The sequence below is a fragment of the Strix aluco genome, chromosome 3 (assembly GCF_031877795.1).
Source record: "Strix aluco isolate bStrAlu1 chromosome 3, bStrAlu1.hap1, whole genome shotgun sequence".
Taxonomy (NCBI): Eukaryota; Metazoa; Chordata; class Aves; order Strigiformes; family Strigidae; genus Strix; species Strix aluco.
In genome coordinates, this window is record NC_133933.1 from 94,141,091 (window position 1) to 94,155,170 (window position 14,080).

General features: G+C 37.2%; 1 protein-coding gene across 4 annotated transcripts in view; it reads left to right on the plus strand.

The window, feature by feature from the left end:
* The window catches only part of UBE3D (ubiquitin protein ligase E3D), an 89,563-nt gene that overhangs the window by 47,340 nt on the left and 28,143 nt on the right, over positions 1-14,080 (plus strand). For 2 of the 4 annotated variants that reach the window (XM_074819684.1, XM_074819683.1), the window contains exon 9: positions 9,700-9,838. In XM_074819684.1, the coding sequence (XP_074675785.1) occupies positions 9,700-9,838 (139 nt within the window). Of the gene's footprint in view, positions 1-9,699; positions 9,839-14,080 lie in introns of those variants that run through there. The other 2 variants (XR_012622626.1, XM_074819687.1) reach the window with 2 other exon arrangements.

Consider the following 14,080-nt stretch of genomic DNA (forward strand, 5'->3'; position numbering starts at 1 on the left):
AAATTATGAACCATCTGTTCTAATTAAGAGTAAGATGTATCCAGGAAGGAATCAAGAAGTGCTAAAGGTGAAGAAAAGTATTTTAAGGAGCAGGCAAAGCTATCCCTTCATTCTGAGCTGTAGGAATATCCAAGAGAGCTGCAGTCTAGAGTCATAGTAGAACTGTTTCTAGTCTAGATGGTGATGACCATCAGCAGTGCCATCCTCCACTGTGGTGGAGTAGCAGTGATCTGGCTACAGCAATCTGATCTTTACTGTTTTCAGAAAAATTATTTGAATTCTTTCCACCTGGGATGCACTAAGACATTCAAAAACTGCAGTTTAAAGCCTTAACACAACCATTAAAGTGAAGAAGCACATTCTAAAGCATTGGCCATGCAGTTTTTACGAGAGTAATTTTCTTCTCCTTTTAGTGGGACTACGTTGCTTTGCTGCTGAGAAGTCTGCAATTACATTGTACTTTGGAGCTGTGCCAGCAATTCTGTGTAACATGGATATTCAAGAGCAGTCACAGCAGACTTTAGGCAATGCCCAGCAAGAGCTCAGCTCCTGTGCTTTTCTTGGGTTTGTAGGAGAACTTCTAAATTAACGTGTGAGTTCTGCTCTTGAACCCCGCTAGGCAAAAATGATGTAGGGAATTTTAAAAAGTAGTTTCAAGGAAATACATTGTGAATCTGTTGAATTCTGTTTGCCATGTTTTCTTATTATTATGTTTATATGTGTTTGAGCATCACAAGTCCAGCAGGAGCCGTTTTCTCCATGAGCTTGTATTCCTCCATCAAGTGCTCTAAAGCAGAACTTCATTGTAACTGATGAAAATTTGTTGCAGTTTTCTGCTTTTACAGCTTCGGCTTTTGCACAATCTCTTGATTTTGCAGATGAACGAAGAAAGAATTTCTCTCCCTGCAGGCAGTTACTATTATGAGTTGACTCTGTGGATATAGCTGCTGCTGCTGTACCTTTATTCACTATGGTTTTGCTGGCAGGACATATCCTGGGAAGTACCTGGCAGGCTTGGGACTTTATATCCAAGATCAGTTCCCGCAAAATGAAAATTCCCTTTTCTCCTGATTCCTTGATTGGCCTATTTTTGCTTACCTGGTGCTGAAACTAAATAAAGATGATAATGTCTTAGTTATACTCACTGACCATCTGTGCATGGTTTGAGTACTGTCATGAATTTTAAGTTACATTTCAACGTGTTCATGGTCCCGCACATCTAGGTGTCCCATTGAACATAAGTCTGCTTTACTGTCGCTTGATTTAGCTTTTCATGCCTTCATTTTAGATATTATGAATCTTCAACTTAAAGGTTGCAGAATAGATGAACACCTGCTAATCCTTCCCTCTGATGTTTAAACTTTATTTCAGTGATTCTTGCAGCTGAAGTCTTCTGCAGAGACTGTGCAGTTGGTGCTGTTTTGCAGTGGAATGAAAATATTTTATGGGTAATAGGGTTTGCAACTTAAAATTAATGCTTTTGAAATTGCATAGCAGCCAGCTGGAGGAGGGAAGGCAGTGTAGAAAAGCAGTTGGTGAACACCCAAAAATCTTTAGTCTGGAGGAGTATGTTGAGCATTACTTTGAAATTGCATGCTTCAAGGCAAAGTTGCTCCTGGACAGGATTAAAATCTCAAGATTTATTTCCATGCAAAAAGTTGCGTTATGTTGAGATAGCTTTCTCTGCTTCAGAGGAATAATCTACTTGTAAACAACTTGTCTGTCTTGGCACAATATACTAACACAGTTGTTTGGTTTTCTGGTTTTGCCCTTTACCACTTGAGGAAGGAAGAATTGAATTCTGTGGGCTATACACAGGCTTTATTTGTGCTAATGGCATTTTTTAATAACTGTACCAAAACCAGTGTAGTTACTTTTAAGTTAATATAGGACAGTTGAGTCTAATAAAAATGTCGGTTAACGTGTAAAAAAGAAAGAGAATTTGGCCTGTACTTTACAGGTTGAGATAGGCAGCTTTTACTTCTCTCTCTGACTTCCCTTAAACAGTTTCAAATAATCAAAACATGTCGAGAAGTAGTAGAATAATAATAAAAATTAAAGTAAAATAAAAAATTAAATGAATGTAGTTGAGATTCATATGCAGTTGTCTAAATCATTTAATCCACTGTCTTTTAGTGTACCTTCTAGCATGAGTTATTTAGTCTGTGCTAGAGTTACAAATGAGAAAACTGCATATGGAATATCTATTTTCAATCACAAAAGCTTTCATTGGAGTAAATAGCATAAGTTTACTTAAAAGGCCCTTTGAAATATTACAGGAACATTTGATACTTCTCAAGTCAGCCCTTCTGAAAAATATTATGGCAGTGGGCAGACAGTACTCTAGTGAGGTTAAATTTGAATTTTCATTATAAGCCTTTCTTGTTAATATTAAATAACTTGTCCTTTTCAAATGGTGACACACTGAAAGTTCAAGAAGAACTTACGTTTTGTAGGGTAAGGTATTTTAAACCCACCGAATTGGTTTTGTAGTGGGTTTATAGATAACTTTTTGACCAGACTTCAGAAGTGCATAATTTTTTCATTCAAAGTATGCATTACTTTGAAAAAAGACAGAAGACTGTTAATAATGGTTATGTGTTTGTGTATACAACTATTATATATATTTATATTAATGTATAGAAATATGCATAATTGTATAATATTATCATAAATATATACATATATATACAATATTAAAGTATATGTGCTATATACTATATATATGAATTAACTTTATTATAAGGATTATATATCGGTAACTTCCTTGTAAGAATGCTTTACAGGAGAGAGTATTTAAGACTACTTGAAGGTATAGAAAGAAGTTCAGTTAGATAAACCTTCATCCTCTGAAACCTTCATCCTCTGAAACCTTCATAGTGATGCACTGAAAAAAATTAAGATTTAAAACTTAGAGATGGAGCTTCTATTGTTGGCCACTATAGTCCATTGCAAGAAATCTGAAAAAGCACTTCCTCATTTGGGTCTCTGGATCACTGGTCTCTGTCTTCTTCCCTTGATACGTTCTTATTTTTTTGATCATTTCCTTGCAAGGACACCAGTGAGTTAAATTTCTGTTCTTCCCTCTGTTGTCTCTTATGAGAGACTTAATACCTGTTGGTTTGGGATACCATGCAACTAGTAAATATCTCAGGGAAGATTTGCTCAAAACCCACACTTGACACTCCCAGCTATCAAGGATGAATAATGAATGGTATTAGAACAAGACTGCAGATGTTTGTTTTAGGAGGGAAGCAGTCATTCTGTAAAGAAAGTTTTTTTCCAAAGGAATTTGCTGTAGGCTGTGGAAGCACTGCAGTTGTTAGTGTTCCATATTATTTAAATTTTGGCAAGAGTTTAGTAGCTAATGAGCATGCATTGATTTTTGTGTCATTTTTAGATCACTGCAAGGATAATTAAAAGTATAAATAACTTAGCCTCCTGGTGTATTAAGTATATAGACACATCATCAACCGTAATTTAGAATTGGTTTTAGATTAAATCATTTTTACAAATAGTTATTTAATTTAGCAGGTTTGTCCTTTGGTTCAGTAAAGTCATCTGTCACTTATATCAGAGCTGTAGCTCACGGAAAGGGCAGCTTTAACAACATTCAGTGAACTCTGAGAGTCAGGGCTGAGCTTCTGTCAGCTTTTATATTGGATTCTTCAGCACGGCCTTGATTCAGCAAAACACTGAAGCCATAACTAACACAGTAATCCCCTTCAAGGGTTTCACAGCATTTGGAGCCCTAAACGCAGAGTGCATTTGTCTAGATCGTAACTAATCAAGTCAAGTTAATCCAGTGCCTTGGTAGTAACACTGAGTAGTGCCCTGAGTAAGAGCTTTTTCGTTTTCCAGTTTTGATTGCTGTAGACTATCTTAGACTAATGTATTTATTTATTTTTAGAAGTAGCCTGATAAATCAGAGGGGGTGATGGGGGTGCTCTGGAAAGGCAAAAAAGGAGACTTACTTCAAAAGCAGACTTACTTTGTTGCTGAGACAGTTGTATTTTGAAGTGAATCTCATGCATGATGAAGGGTAATTACTACTGATAAATGGCCTTGGCACTGATGTAAGGGACTTCTTTTGAAAGAAATGCAATCTAGTGAGAAGTTGGGCCCAGTTTTTAAAAATCTTGTGAGAATCCTTATAATTTTTTCCGGGTTTTGAAACACAAAGATTTCTCTTGCTTCACTGAAATGCCGTGGATATTGTGGTTTTTATGAAGACATAAGACTTTATCGGTCAGTTTCATGACCTGATGGATGACTGTGTTTGTTCGCTAGTACTATTATCAAGGAATTATGAAATAAATATATTGCATGATTTTGGTGTCTTAAACCTTGCTTTTAAGGACAGAATTTTCAAATACTACTCTGACTTATGTAGGCATTTTAAAAATTCACTGGGATCAATTTAATAATGAGCAGTGGAGAAATACCATTCTCTGATGCACAATGAATCAAATGTGCTTATCTGAAAATATTGTGATCAATTACTTCTGCTGGAGAAGTAATTGTCTTATCTGTAGTCTTATCTGAGTAGTTGTTTTCAAGTTTTGATCATCTCTGCTTTCAGAATTAATTGGTTGAATTTCAGATAATATTTGCTTTTTTTAAAAAAAAAGAAATCCAAATTTCCCTGGATTTCCCATTATTGACGGCTAAACAGCTTTGAGAATGCCACTTCATTTTTTTAAAATATCTTTTGCACACTACTATAGGAATTTTCCTAGCTGTATTTCTTTGACTGGTTATGGGAACTTGACAACCATATCATGCTCTAAATTTCTCCTTCAAACAACTCGTTTCCTAGAAGGACAAGGGGGAAGATAGTCTCAGCCTTCCATCTTTATTTCATATTTGTTTTGAATGCTCTGTTCTGACAGTTTAGCACATAGCACATAGTTATTTGTATCAGCATTGTGCACAGTAGCCAAGTATCTTCCCCCTTGAGTAGAATTTTATGCTGTTCACTTTCTGTACTACTTCAGTTCTGAAATGTATGCCAGAAATACGTTAAACAGTTTGATTAGCATTCATCGCATACAGTTCTGTCTTTCTCAAAATGAAAGTTGTATGAAGGTTTTAATTACATCTTTTATGTCTGTTTATTGTGTTTTCATGGCTGAGACTAATGTATATCTTGTAGATGGAACAGAAGGGGTGAGTTTGAGGTGTCACTTTAATCTGCAGAGGCTGCATCTCAAGTTTGGTTAACACTGGGAAGAGTTCTGACTCTTGCTGTTACTGGAGATCAGTTCCATTATCACCAACCCTTCTTCCTGCCCCAAAACTTAAGAGGTTTTCTTTTCCAGTTTTCTGAACCCACAAAATTGAGTGCACTTAAGTAAAAGCACCACATCTTTCAATATGGCTCACTCATTAGGGAGTATGGTAGGCTATGAGGAATGTGTTTAATTTGCTTATAGTAGTTGGTTGTGGTAGATAGAAATGTTATATTATTGAGTTTATGCCAATATTGTCCCAAGTAAGTATCACTTGATCATTCAGTATATATGTTGCTGAGCTTCATCAGCAGCTTTTCTCTGTGAAGTAGCTACTCACTACTCAGACACGGATTTTCAGGAAAACATGAAACTTCCCCTTTTGAGATCTTTCTTAAGAAAATATGGTTGAAATAGTGGTTTAAAAGTTCTGGGGAAGCAGGGGATAAAGAAAAGAGGGAGAAAATGGGAAGGATAGAATGACAGACAGAATGCTTAGAATGATTTGGGGTTTCCAGTTGGTGAGATGACTGACAGGCAAAACTGGATGATGATGATGATTTACAGAGGTGGATTTAATGTCCTGGGAAAAAACTCACTCTGACATGTCCTTTTCTTAACTCAGAGCATGCTCCTAGTTCAGACCATTTTACTGAGTATGTTTTACAACATCTTACTGTTTTAAAGCCTGGTTTCTAAAGCTGACTCACATCTCCCTCAAACACTGTCAAGGTCAATATGTTGTGGTGAGATTTTACCTGTCATAAAGTCAGTCCAAAGTAGATGCAGTCTTGCGCCCTGCGATGATTTAGGGAATCTGTGTAGAATTTATGAATTGTATTTGATACTGAGGGTCATATTTTATTTTTTTTTTGTCAGACTGGGAAGTCCAGAATCTCAAGGCTTCTTTGCAGTGTGGAAAAGTTGAATGTTTGCAGAAGGACGAACATAAAATAGCATTATTTCTCTTGTTAACCTCACCTTCCTCCAGCTAATCTGTTTTACCTTCCCCTTATTCCTTTCAGCCAGCATAGCAAGCTGTGCTGTACTCTCTGGGAATTATGCTGGCTCTTGCCTTTACTCACAAAAGGAGCAGGCTTGTCCCAGCCTGCTTTCTCTCAAGGGAAGCTTAGAAGCAAGAATTCATTGATGAGTAAAGGTAGTAAGGAGCAGAGAAAGGAAGCACATGAATACAGAGTCCTGTCTACATCCAAAGTTACCATGCACATATTTGAGTCCTACTGGTTTCTTTCCCATCTTCTTCCTCAGCCCTCCCAAAAACTCCTTCTGACAATTTACCCTATCTTAATGTCAAATTGAATTATTCTTTTTTCTTTTAATATCAGGAGAGAAAAACACAGTTTTGTTTACATGGCTGAGAAACTGTGGGCCAGCTCAGACAGTTGGCATTTGCGATTGGTCTGGGAGTAAGCACTGAGCTGATAGGCTCAGATGTCCTCCATGGATGCTCACTCTTCTGAGGAGCACTATCAGCCAATCTGCCTCTTTCAGTAAACAGAAAGCAAACAATCTTCTCTCCTGTACTGTGAGACAACTCTTCTATACAGAAAGGTTCTGTGAAACTAAGGTGGAAAAACAGGGGGAATTTGTGTTTTGTTTTGCTTTTGTTTTAAGCATAGGTGTTTTTCTCCTTTCATTCCATCATAATGAAGGTTATGGAAAAATACTCCCAAGAGTAATAGGGGTAAAGAAGAACAAAGAGACATGATCTAATGAAGCAGTGACTTCCTACAGCCACATGGTTAAATGCTACGAAAGGACAAGTCATAAAGACTAATTCCCAACATGAGTGTTCCTGGAGCAGTAAGTGCTAGAACACACATGGTTTGTTTGTAATAAGGGAATACACTAGAATTGTTTCAGGAAATGCTGTTAACGGAGCCATTAATAAACAATAATTGCAATATTATTAGGCGAGATGTCATTATGCAAACAGTCTTTCCCCAAACAAACCAACAGCCACAAAAAAACCCCACCCCAGTGCCATGTCAGGGCTTAAAATGAGGAGGCAGCTCCAAAAAATCCTCAGGTCAAAACACAAGAATAGAATCAGAGTACTGAACTAAGTTGTGATGTTTTGAATATTGCTTGGAGTTCTGAAAAGTTTCTTTGAAGAGAGGATGTTGATCTGTGGAAACACCTCACCAAGACCCAGAAGCTTAACATATCACCTCCAGCCTCCAAACTCTCTGTGTTTGAAGGTGCTGCACTGTGCTTGTTTAGACTTGCTGATTTCTGAAAAATTGAAAGCTCCAATTTTGCTAGCTTCACCTAAATTTGCCTGTATCACCAGACAAGATTGTAAAAAATGTAGAACAAAGACCTAGTAAGGAACATACAAAGGTAAGTTTCTAATTATGTGTGGAAATTCAGTTACCCAATTATAATGAAATATAAAACTCAATTCTGGATTACAGTTAACAAGACTCCTTGGCTGCTCAGTGCTTATCATCTAAGGCTAGATGTTCCTCCTGTAGCATTTACAGAATCTTTGGACCAGTCAGGGCTGCCTCTGCTGGGCTTGGCCATTTGCATAGTCTTTTAAAAGAATCCTGCTTCCTTTCAATTAGACAAAGTATTTGGGGCTTAATTGGAGGCGTGTACCTTTCAATAATGAAACTACTCCAGTTCTAAACAGCTTTTCCAGATCCATCTGGCACAGTGTAAGTGTGGTATTCTACATGTTATGAAGGCTGTTAATGGGCAGCAGGTTTTGTCCTCTGTCCTTTGGTATGGATGGTCTCAGCCATGTGTGGAGACCTTAAATGATGCAACCACTATTAGAAGTGCCAGAGGGTGTCTGGCCCAGACTGCCTTCCTCCTTCTCCTTTCCATGTACAGTTTAGACCTCCTAATGTGAAAGTGACCCACTCACTTTGGTGAGGGTTGACAGAAGACATGGTACATTTGATAATTTAGAAGTGATATAATTATCTTTGTCTTTTATTGTGGATTTAAAAGAAGAAAAGAGAGAAAGCACTCCCTTTTTAGGGAGATGAAAGCCCCTCTGACCTTGTCTGCATTAATGTGTCATGCTTCTGTGTATTGAAGCAGAAGTGGATTCTTACATATCCATAGATAAATGAGGTAGGAAGAAAAAATGTAAAGATTAAGAAAGAAAAAAACAATTAAAATTCAAGAGACCAGTTTCAGACAAATGGAGATAAGAAAGTGAAAATACACCTACTCTTTGAAGATAGATGTGTAGATTATGCTAAGTAGAACATCTTTATCTCCTAGCTAAGAAGGTGCTAGGAAGAGTTAATAGTGGAAGTGTATGTACAAAACATGTATATGCAACCTATATCTAAGAAGCAGGACTTTACAGAGAATTGGTGGGTTTGGGAGGCTTGAGAGAATGAGAACCATTCAAAAGGACACAGATATTGTGAAGAGAGTATTTGCTCAGTTTTCACCATGCTGAATCGTGATGCCTACTCTTTTAGGTGCTTAAAAAAATGCAGCTATTTCTACATAGGATATTGAAACAAGATTATATGTTCATGAACAGTGGTTCAGTCAGAGTAATATATTTCCAGAAGAGTTGGAGGAATTTAAAAGTGAAAGCTGATGCTAAAATTATTTATTGGAATAGTGAAGTCTTGGACATGGAAGGGTTGTCTTCCAAAATGTTACTCTCAGATCTTCTGAGAATAATTGGCATTCATCTTGCTCTGGAGTATCTGATACTAGCTGCTCAGATAAGATTGTTAAACTAACTGGATCACTGATCAGTCAGTTTGTGCATTAAGGAAGAAACAAACCTGAACAATAGGAAGTGAAACGTTCCTGTGTTTTGAGTTAATCTTGTTGAACTGATCTTGTTCTTCAGCATGTGGTAGCGGGAACAGTTTATAGAAATGTGCTTTCAGAATGTTGTTTTTATGACTAGCTCTAGAAATCTTAATTATTTTAATACATCTAAAGCAGGAAGCTGTATAAAATGAACTGGGATTGAGTTTTTGCCTTGTGTAGACTGTTAGTAAGGTTCCAGTGAGAGCATCATAAACATCAATTTTGAAAATGATGTCTGACCTGTCTTTTCAGAAGTGAAAGGACATTTTTCTTTCTAGAAACAAAAAGTGGATGCATTATGTTCTATATAGAATACTCCATATGTCAAAACATATGATGGGAAATTGACAGTGGCAGATGAACTTTGGTTCAGAAATAATCAAACTTTGAATTAGAAACATGAGTGGATTGATCTAATGTATGCTAGGTTTTCCTTTCACATTATCTATCCTTTTGTAAGATTGGTGATATGGGAAAGGTACTCTTAATGCACCTTGTATGTCTGGTAAAACACACTTATCTGTGACTTCCACAGGGAAGATGTGAAGAAAATCTTTTATCACAATACTATGACACATTCTAATATTTATTTGAAACCTGCATTTGAGATATATTTTAAGAGAATGAAAATGATTTTTTTTTAACTTTATAGCCTTGCTGATGCATGGGAAAATGATATTGGAGTTCATCCTTTAAAGTTTCCATCAGAAACGTGTTTGGAATTATTGCTGATACTTGGTTTGAGTACCACCTCTCTGCCACCTTCACTTCGATGCATGAACTCTTTTCAGGTAAGGAACAGCTGCTATTTCAGTATAAAGGTGTTACTTCTAGGAAAAAGAGAGATCGCTGGGGTCCATAAACCCTTTCAGAGTAAAGGTTTCTCTCCTGTAGTTGCATGATTCTTCATTATATTAAATATAGCAATGGAGAACTTGTAGTGCTCAGTTTCTTTCAATTGTATTAAATGTAGACCAAGGCAGGAAATGTCACTGTATTTTTAAACAGTGAAACACTGTTTAAATTAGATTAGATGTTTAAAGAAATTTCACCAAACTTTGGTTGGAGTAGCTAGAATCATTGTATAAAATCTCTTGACTTCAAAAAAAAAAATCCTCGGCTAAAAATAAACATTTCCAGGGGTGAAAACCTGTAAAACTGGGAGTGAAGCATTCACGGTTTTGTCCAGCGTTTTCTGTATGTTACTGCTGAAGTTCTCAGCCGTCATAGAAATTTTCCTAAGAAAACATTTTCGCAGGCATATTAAAGTGTGCTTTGTGTTTATCATGTGTCTGACGACATACATTTTTTACAAATGAAATACAGAGACATCTCAATTCATGATGATATCACATACCAACTCAACCTTTTTATAATGCTTCTGTCTTCCCTTGTAGTTACATACTCCATCGGTTGTGTATTGATGCAAATCTAAAATAACCAGCTGTTGAGCAGTGAGCATACCTGAATCAGTGTTTGTTTTGACAGCTATAGAAGAATCATCATCTTACTGGGACTGAGTGTCATAAACAGTTTATAGCACAAAGTCCTGTAGCTTCTATTTGTCCATACTCCCAGTTTGTAGTTAAGGGACATTTAATTAGTGTTCCTGAGTTACATTTACTGAAAAATAATCTTATTGTGGAATTTTGGAGCCAGGAAGAACATGGTCATAAAGCAAAATCAAGTGATTGATTTTAATAGAGTTATACTGATGTACAACTGCTGAAAACACATCTGTATGTTAGGAAATAAGTATGCACCTACATTGTCTGCTCCTTTTGAATCTTGTGAGGTTGGAAACAGGGAATCTGTGTACAGTGAACTCTTGGGTATGGCAGCAGCAGCCATTGATCGTTTCAACACGATACTTTAATACCCAAGGTCAGAATTGGTACTGGGTTGTACATTCAGAGGCCATGAAATTGAAGAATCTCCTGGATGCCGACAGAGTGAGATCACAAAAGTTACAAGTTTCAAGGACTGACCAGTACTGGTTATCCATGCAATTGAATAGTCCATGTTTCCTATTAAGAAGTGAACATTTTGGTTGTCTAGTCTACGAGGATGTGTTGCTTGTCCATTACATTGCCAGTAATCTGTGGTAAAGTCTCCTCTGCTTTACCCATGATAGGTTAAATAGGAGTCTCTTCTTGTATGCTGAGGTTGTATGTCCTGTCTTGTTTCTGTGTGGACTCAGTCCCAGGTTGTGGATTTAGGATTTAGGATTTCCTTTGATTTGTATACCTGAGTAGGAAGTGATAAATGACTGTCAACTGGTACAGAGACTGATATTAAATTGTGCTGTTGCCTGAGCGTAAGATCCCTCTGCATCCAAAATAGTGAAGACTGTGAGTCAAACAGGGAATAACGGCACTTAATTGAAAACTGGTATTTCATGTGTCTTAGTGGAATAATGGCAAAATGACAAAAACTAGTTTTGTTTTATTTTGTGGTAGACCTAGATCTGGCAATAGTCTAGAAAAAAAAAAAAAAAGGAAACATTTTAATTCTATATTGCAATATTCCTTGTATTTGAACTGAAAAAAATTGCGGTTTCCTGTTATCCACACGTGGCAGTCTTGTTCAACAGGAGGCCAGGCTCTTGCAACTGAACGCTGGCATCTGAATGCTGGGGGACTTAGAAGGAAAATGACCTCAGAAAGTGCAGAGCTTTCTCCTTTCGTAAGTGTTCCCACTACTGAACACATGGTGTGGAGCTAAATGGACCACTAGTTTCCACTGGTGCTTTTCTTTATGTTTTGATACAGTATTTGAAAATGCATCTAACAGGCAGCTGTGTATGTAGTGATCTAAAAGTTACAGTTTAAAAAATCCAATTGTTTTTTAATTATGTAGCCAAAAATTATCTCACCCACACCCTGTATTAAGACTGTATTTACCCTCTCGCCCTGTTATATTACAATATTGCAGTGTTGACAAGCCAAAATTTTAGTTGGTATACATATGCACTGGATGATGTTTAGGTTATAAAAAACACATGAAGGAAATGTACTTAGCTGCTAATCATCTCTGGACTAAACTCTGTTCTGCTTTGTGCTCTGGGAAGTGCTCTCTGGGACTAGTTTAGCAGACTCTGTATTTGTGCTGAGATATAAATTACATTTTATTTTCCAGTGGTGTGCTACTACTTAGTAACATAGTATTTGAAATCACTTTTCAATTCCATTTTGACTCTGTGAAGATCTTTGAGTGTGATTTATGTCACTGGAGGAGCCTGGAAGAGAGGAGCAGCAGCAGACTATGTTACATAGCTCTCTGCTGAGTTTAAGGTGCTCACTGCAGCTGGCTTTTAAGCTTCCCAGGCTGCTGATCCTAGGTACTAGGTTGCCTTTGTCTCATCTCTGATTTTACCTGTGCAGTTCCATTGATGTTCTGGTGGACTGTAGAGAGTTAAATCCTAGGAAGCTTGAGCCTGGAAACTCTGAGGGACTAAAGTGAATAGACTAATTCTTGCTGGTTGATGGCTGGCCCCCTGTTTACTGAAGAACGTGGATTTGCAGCCCTGACTTGCACCTTCCCCGGCTTGTAATCCCTCACCCATACTAAGAATGTGTCAGATCAAAGGAATAGGCTTGACTGAGGTGCTTGATATTTATCCTGGAGCAATGCAGAAATCAGTAAGAGTTCACTACTGGAAAAGACAAAAATATTTTTTTGTTTGCTTTTGCTCTGAGCATTGTTTTGACACTCTCTCCTCAGGTCCGTTACACTGTACAGAAACCTGTGTTACCTTATTACACTGTTGATCTAGCTGGCTCTTCACCCACCTGAGCTGTCAGGTCTTTCCTTTAGGAATGGTTGGGCTTGGCTTGACTTTGTGTGTTATTGTTAATACTTGCAAGCCCTTGTAGCTAGCACCCACTTGAGTTATCGCGTACTTTATCACTGAACTGTTCATCTGCTACTCCTCAGCGCAATCTGGGAGGATGTGTTGGTACTTTAGAGCCTACAACACAAAACAGCTTACACGGGGAGATGCTTTAAAGTGACAAGTAATCTCTGCTGTGTTTTGCTAACCTTATCTCGTCTTTCTCTGAATTCAAGTACAATGAACAGAAAATGTCCTGGATATTGAATACTTATGATGATACATGAGGCTGTTCAGCACATTCTCTCTGACTGCTGTTACTGTAGGAAACCAGGCTTTTTACTTCCTGTCTCAAGGCACTATTCATAAGGCCACAGACTGTAGCAAGAGTTCTCAGAGTTAAATTGATCAAGGTTTTATTTTTACTGTTACAGTTGCATGAAATTGAGAGAAGATTGTGATTAAGAACTGCCAAATTTTGTTTGAAATAACCCTTGATATTCTTTGGTGCACCCAGTGCCACCACTGGTAGCTTATCAGCATGCTGTCTGCTTTGATTAAGAGAAGTAGAGCCAGTGTTTAAGAAAAAACAAAAATTGTTAATTCTGTTGTTGCAGTAAGCATTCCTAGAAGTGTCTCTGAAGGAAAAAATCATTTGCGGGTACTTTGCTTCCAAAAGAAGGAGGGGAAAAAAGTTTCTCATAGAGCAGCCTGTTAAGTTCTCTATCATGTAGTCTTTTAATAAAGTGCAGAAAACTTTCTAGAAGTGTCAGGTTTATAGATATAAAGTAGCAAGTTGCTCAGAAAACATAAGAATGAATAAATACAGTATTCATTATAGTTTAATGGCTCTAGTGTATGAGTATTGAAAGTACTCAAAAGACTCATGGAAAACAAAATACAAAATTACTGCTGTCTCTCAGGTCTACACATGGTCTGAACTAAAGTGTGCCTTGATATTCAGTGTTTTTTAATATTGATACTTTTATGTGTGTTTGTATATATATATTTATAAAAATCACTTTCAAACTTGTTTATTGCAAAAAAGAGTTAGCCGAAGATAGAGGAGTGCACATTCACCTGTGTTTTCTGACAATCTTTTTTGAAGCAACCAGTTGAATAAAATTTAGAAAAGTCTGCTCCGCTCAACTCCTCTTTTTGGACCGTTCTGGGCATTTGAAGCTGTAGAAGTTGCACGGAT